At 46.6% G+C, this 6,373-nt stretch overlaps 1 protein-coding gene and 1 long non-coding RNA gene across 4 annotated transcripts in view; one reads left to right on the top strand and one right to left on the bottom strand.

Moving 5' to 3' along the window:
* Window positions 1-6,373, top strand: part of LOC308594036 — a 294,206-nt gene that overhangs the window by 30,131 nt on the left and 257,702 nt on the right. The gene's annotated exons all lie outside the window — the stretch shown is intronic.
* Window positions 1-6,373, bottom strand: part of PHLPP1 (PH domain and leucine rich repeat protein phosphatase 1) — a 163,582-nt gene that overhangs the window by 1,077 nt on the left and 156,132 nt on the right. The window contains exons 17-18 of one of the 3 annotated variants that reach the window (XR_014011029.1): window positions 4,587-5,782; window positions 3,392-3,552 (exon numbers count right to left, since the gene is read on the bottom strand). Coding sequence is in view for 1 of the 3 variants with exons in the window: in XM_081206147.1 (XP_081062273.1) it covers window positions 4,640-5,782 (1,143 nt within the window). In the remaining 2 variants the exon portion in view is untranslated. Of the gene's footprint in view, window positions 1-3,391; window positions 5,783-6,373 lie in introns of those variants that run through there. The other 2 variants (XR_014011028.1, XM_081206147.1) reach the window with 2 other exon arrangements.

Below are 6,373 nucleotides of genomic sequence, written 5' to 3'. Positions count from 1 at the left end.
CTCTGCCCATTACTATTTGTGTGTTGTTTTTGATTGCTGCTTCTTAATGCATCGCTGCTCATTGGCTGTTTTTACATTTCTATCGAGATTTTTTTTGGTGTCTTGGCTAAAAAAAGGATTAAATGGTGTTTGCAATAAATAAATGTACAGAAGTAAACATGCACATTTTTCTCCCTTCCCGATAAGGATGCAAACCTGTAACTAGAGAAAGGACAGGGAATCATTAAAACGGCTCACAGAACATAAGATTTACCCATTGAGCTCAGTATTGTTGGACTATTTAGCAGTGGTTCCTCAGGAGATGAAGACTCGGGGTGTCTTTCCCAGCCCAAGCTGGGAGGTGCTGTGGATTAAATCAAAAAAACCTCTTGCATGTTCTTTGCCACTGAGCTAAAATCCTTCTGCCTGCATGTATAGAATTGTTCTATGCATGAGGACCATTCACAGCTCAGCATGGAAGCAGTGCCTTGCAATTTGCATTCATTTCACCCTCTCCTGGACTAGATTATGCAGCAGCAGTGCCAGGCTCTGTGCTCCAGAAGGCTGACCTTTTCTGATTTTTGTTATTAAGGAAGCAGAGCCTGCCTGTGGCATATGATTTTGGGAGTGGCATATGATTTTCTACACACACACACACACACACACACACACGGCAATTCCCCACCAAAAAAGCTCATCAACTTTGGGCAGTCCTCCCCCCAAAAGCTCAACAACTCTGTTATACACATAAAAAATACGGTAAATTGTCATGTTGGCACTTTGTGATAAATAAGTGGGTTTTGGCTTGCAGTTTGGGCACTCAGTCTCTAAAAGGTTCGCCACCACTGGACTAGATGATCCCCAGGGTCCTTTCTAACTTTATGATTCTATACTTCAACCTTCAGATTTTATTGTATTCTAATCCTATAATTTATGTCAACCACTTAGGAATTCTGGCCAAAAATGTAAAGCAGCCTATACATCTTAAAAGTACCGTATTTTTTGCTCCATAAGGCGCACCTAGTTTTTAGAGGAGGAAAAGAAGGGGAGGAAAAATCTGAAACAAATGTTGTTGAAGAGGCTTTGCACGGCTATCCCTGAAGCCAGAACAGCAAGAGGGATTGCTGCGCAGCTGTTCTGGCTTCAGCGATAGCTGCGCAGCCTGCATTCGCTCCATAAGACGCACAAACATTTCCCCTTACTTTTTAGGAGGGAAAAAGTGCATCTTATAGAGCGAAAAATGTGGTAAATGAAAAGCCACTACACAACATGTAAACACACCATCCAGAAAAGGACAACCAACTGTAACCAGGTAGACTGACAAACTTCAGCACGTATAAGATAAAGTCCTGAGGGCATCACTATTTGACACCTGCCTATTCAATGTGTATGAAAATGTAGTTATTAAGCCTTCGCGACAAACCCGACACAAAAGTGGAAAGTGGCAAAAACCTCTGGCGCTTAGGCCAAATTAATGATCTGAAAACACTGGCAAAGGCCCAAGTCTCGACAACATTTCTCATTAGTGCTACCGCAACGCAATGATATTAGTTCCCGTAGTCGTAGGAAAGCTAAATTCTAGGAAGATTTATTTGGCTGTTGCTGGGAGTGATAAATCATGTCAAGCGATGGAAATGACTTCATTACTTACAAACGAAAGGCTGATGGGTTTTTAGTATGTCACATTTTTTGAGTGCGCAGGCAGGGTGCTTATGATCAATCACCTACTAAGGAATACATTTAAGAAGAATTTGCTTTAGCAAATGCAACGAGTCCTCTTCCTTGTAAACAAACGAAATGGATTCAAGCACTTCGGTTTACGGCTGAGCATGCAAGTCGAGTGTCTCCACCACCTGCTTGCTTCTCTGGGCTTTTAACAGCTTGTTCCAGCTCAGCAATGCACCTCCACCCACCTCCCAATGACTTCTGAAACCCGAATGCATACAATGGCGATTTAAAATACTTGTACAGCATTGGTGAAATGCTCTTCAGCTGTGGCCCAAGGCTTGACAGCAGTCTCTGGTTCATTTTCATCTGAAGGGAAATATAATGGCAGGCTTTTTCCAAGGTTTCCAGTGCAGGCAGAAGCAGGAGGCTGCTTTTCAAAGTTCATTTCTGAATCTCAAGTTCGGCCTCCATAGTTTGTGATACAGTGAGGTAGACACAGTGCGTTCAGACATGGCATTTCTTGCTGATTATAATGGCACCAAATTTTTCATACTGTTGTGTTAGGGGACTACCGTTCTTTTGAGTGATCCACTGGTACGTCGCATCAAATTTCCTTCGTACGTATGGGCACAGTGACACCCAACAAATGTCACTTTTCTCTCACATGCTTTCTGCACATGTGCAGTTCTGCTCCCCCCATGATCCACGCATTGAAAAGGGCAAGGGCAGGATGCCACAGATTTCCTCACTTTAATCCTACGATCAGATTTCCACACACACGCACACCGGAAGTAATTAACAAGGGAAGTAAGCGCTGAACTTCCACCACAGTCTACTAGATTTGCAGAAACGACTTCAATGCCATGTGAACGAGCAAATAAAACGAGGAAATTATCAGGTAAGGGAACATCAGGAAATGAAAATAATCCACTGTCTGAAGGTAGCCGCTGGAAACAAAATTGAATGATTGACTAAACTGTTGTGCTTAGGCTGCCATGTAGAACCAGGGCTTTTTATCCCAGCCAGAACTTTCAGTTCTCTCAGGTGGGCGCCACTGCCATTCTAAGAGAACGATCAAAGGAGGTGTTTGTGGTGAGGTTCCAGCACCTCTTTTTCTAGAAAAAAAGCACTGGGTATACAAGAGGCAGAGTCCCAATAAACCCAAGAGCAGCTGCAGTGGGAGGGAGGATGAAATGAGCAGAAACAGACTCCAGAGTGAGATGCAACTACAGACATCTCAAGAATCCTTCGCGGTGACTGTATGGTTGTCTACGAAGCAAGACAGCACAGTGATCCTCATTGCAAAAAGAAAAGAAGATTAAAAGCAAACTCTCCTAGTGGATATACAAGCATTTCCTGGCATACGTTACGCACACACTGTTGTACGAACTCCAGTTTCCACTGCAGAGTCTGTAGGGCTTTCACCCGTCGTTTGGGGATCATCCTAATTTTTGAAAACTCTCTTCCAGTCACTCACAACATTTTGTTCTCCCTGCAATATGCACACACTGCTTCAATATCTCTCACATCCTGCACATAATACCTTGGAAGCAAAACTTATATTAGCGATGTGGAATCCCCCCCCCCCAAATAATAATAATAAAAATTCAACACTGGGATCTTTTCAAGAGTTTTACAGAGGACAATGCCATGCCAGATTATATCTATTTAATGCTGCCATAAGGAATTATGAGAACCCAACTCCGCCGGCATCGGACAGCAAGCATATACCGCAGACTTCAAGTATTTGTAAATTTTCGTATTTATTATAACAAAAATTATGACATGTTCATTTGTGCATTCTTCTTTTAATATAACTCTTGGTATGTAAATGATCTACAGTAAATGAACTCTATACAATCATGCTGGTTGTGGCAGCAGGGAGGAACACACACAAAAATGTGCCTGCGAAAGAGTTAATGGTGAAGAAGAAGACAAAAAAATAATAATTAAGTAACTCAGGTGTTTGTGGCCCAACATCTGCCTAATTCCTACACTCCTGCTAAATTTATTATGGAGTCGTAGCCCAAAGAACCAATCACTTAGGGGCAATTCCACACATGAGCAAACATACTGTTGGTGACTTTGGCTCAGCCAGCCAATGGCGGCCATAGACACAATGGGCCAACGCTTTCCAAACCAGTTAACTCTGCTGGGAGACCCTCAAGAGCTCCTACGATCTCCCTGCTCTCCAAGCTTGGTTGTATCGCATGTCGGCGGAGGGAGCTTTTGACATACATGCGAAAGCACCCCGTGGGGTTGGGGATTCGGGGTGGGGGAGACAAACTATCAGTTCGTCAGGTTGCGTCCTCCTGCCGAGACTACAAAAAACGTTTGAAGCATCACTATACAACACTGAGTTATTTACAGGAATTTCCCAATCAGCTGTTCTCTCAGAGAAAATTAGTGAATCTCAGTGACTTAAAGTCACCTGAAAGAGTAAAAGCAACTCCTAGGAGTTAGTCTCCATAATTCTACAAATGTCTATCCATTTTCAAGACCAAAAAAGCCTTTTTTTTCTCTCAAAGAAATACAGTATTACAATATTACTTAATCATTTAGCACTGGCAATACTGCCCTGTGTTTTCCAAACAAACCAAGGGAGGGGGGAAAGAACGATTTTAAAAAATATTACATCAACATCATCCTCAGTTTTCTCTGCAATATATTAAACCTTTTATTCTTATTTTTCTTTGCTTTTTTTTTTACATCTGATATGTTAAGGAAGGGGAAGAGTTAAACTAGTTCAATTCTAACTGGTGAAACATCACTAGAAGAGAGGGGGAAGGGAGGGAATAATCTGTGATTATTACAGCTAACAAACAAGAAGCAGCAGCTGCAGTTCTCAGTAGAGGGGGAAGTGTCTGGAAGAGAAATTGGAACCAAACCCCCCCCTCTCTCTTTCTCTCCCCTCCCTACCCTGCTAGTGTAATACAAACCTAACGAGCCTCCAAGCTCTCAGTGTCTGGTCAGCTTATTTTGTCAAGCTCGGTCATAGCGGCGTGTCGTAATAATCTGGCAGCTGGTCCATCTGGTATTGCCGCTGTTGTTGCTGTTGTTGTTGCTGCTGCTGCTGCTGCTGCTGTTGTTCGTGGTGTTGCTTCATTATCTCCTTGACCTCCTCTTCGAGCTCCGGCGGGATAATAAACTGATCGTCGGGATCTGGCTGAGCCGGGGCTGCAAAGTACCCCCCAGTTTTCCTGAGCGGCGCGTCGGCCGCCACTTCGATGAGATTGTGGCTCCTCTCCTGAGGGGCCACGGAGCCGTTGCCTCGCCGGCGGCCGATGGTCCCCGTGGCCAAAGGGTCAGCCTTGCGGAGGAGGCAGGTCTCGTCTTCGTTGGCGCTGATGACGATGCCCTCGTCGCTGGCCTCCACGGGGGCCTGCAGCAGCAGGAGCTTCTCCTTGGCGCGGCCGCAGTGGATGTCCACCTCCACTTCCACCCGGCTGCCGTTGGAGAAGACGCCTTCGATGGGCTCCTCGTCGTCGCTGTCGAGCCCGTTGTCCGAAAAGGCGCTGGAGAAGGTGGCGCTGGAGAGCTGCCTCTGGAAAGAGTTGGACAGGCAGACCGGGTGGAGCATGCAGCGCTGCTCGCTGGGGTAGGCCGGGCTGTTCTCGTTCATGGTTACCTGAGGGGGCTCGTCGGAGGCCGTGGACCCCACCTCGCTGCTCATTTCGGAGGTCGAGATCTCGCTGCTGATCTCGGAGGCCATGCCGCTGCTGGAGGAGGGCATCCCCAGGGCATCCGAAGGCTTGTCTTTGATGACCACGTTGACCGACTGGGGGAAGATGCCCGGGCTGGGAGGGGGGACGCCGTTGAGCTCGCAGCAGCAGAAGCTGTCCTCGGTGACGTTGAGCTGGACCACCACAGCGCTGAGGCTGTCGTTGCAGCCGTAGCTCTGGGCCAACGTGCAGAGCTTCTTGGCGGCTCCCAGAGCGTCAGGGACATTCCTGACGGCTTCCACGGCTTCTTCGACGGAAAGGCTATCCCAGAGGCCTTTGCTGCCCAGAATGAAGAATTCGTCCTGAGGAGTCAACGTGATGGACTGCACGTGAGGGCGAGGAACCACGCTTGGGTGAAGGAAGGTGTACCCCAAGATCCTCGTCGAGTCCGTCACGCCATTCACTTTGCCGTCCTGGAAAGGAGGAGGATACATCTCATTATGGCGAACGGTTGGATTGTTAACCATACAGGCTGGCTTGGGGTAGGGGAGCCAAGGGGGATTACCAAGTGAGCTTTTGCAAAACCTTCATCCTCCTGCCGAAGGGCATGAGAAAATACATTACTACATCAGCAAGCAATGGAACTGGGTTCAGATCCTGGAGGTTGGATCCAACTAGATTTTACTTGAGAGTAAACCAACTGAAATTAATGGATCCAATTGCCCACTAACTTCAGTGCATTTACTCTGAGCAGGACTAGCATTGGCCACAGCCCTGGAGCTGTCGGTTCCTCATCTTTCACTCATCATTTAGGCCCAGTGTGCCAATACTATCATCTGAGACAACAGATTAAAAGTTGCTGTCCTATTCTGATAGTTCAGAACCAAGGAAGGAAACAGGGAGTGTTTGCTTCCACCTGACAGGGCCCACTTTCCTGTCGCAGGAGCCTTCATGATGGAGCACCTGCCACAGGGGGGATTTCTGGACTTGAATCTGACACCCACCCCGCCCTGGGGAAAAACAGCCTACCTGTCATCAGTTTTGGGGCTACTTTGCAATAGCAA

The sequence above is a fragment of the Podarcis bocagei genome (assembly GCF_964188305.1).
Source record: "Podarcis bocagei genome assembly, chromosome: 8".
Classification (NCBI taxonomy): Eukaryota; Metazoa; Chordata; class Lepidosauria; order Squamata; family Lacertidae; genus Podarcis; species Podarcis bocagei.
Note: the sequence above shows the minus strand (reverse complement) of the source record. Positions and strands in the feature narration are given on the sequence as shown.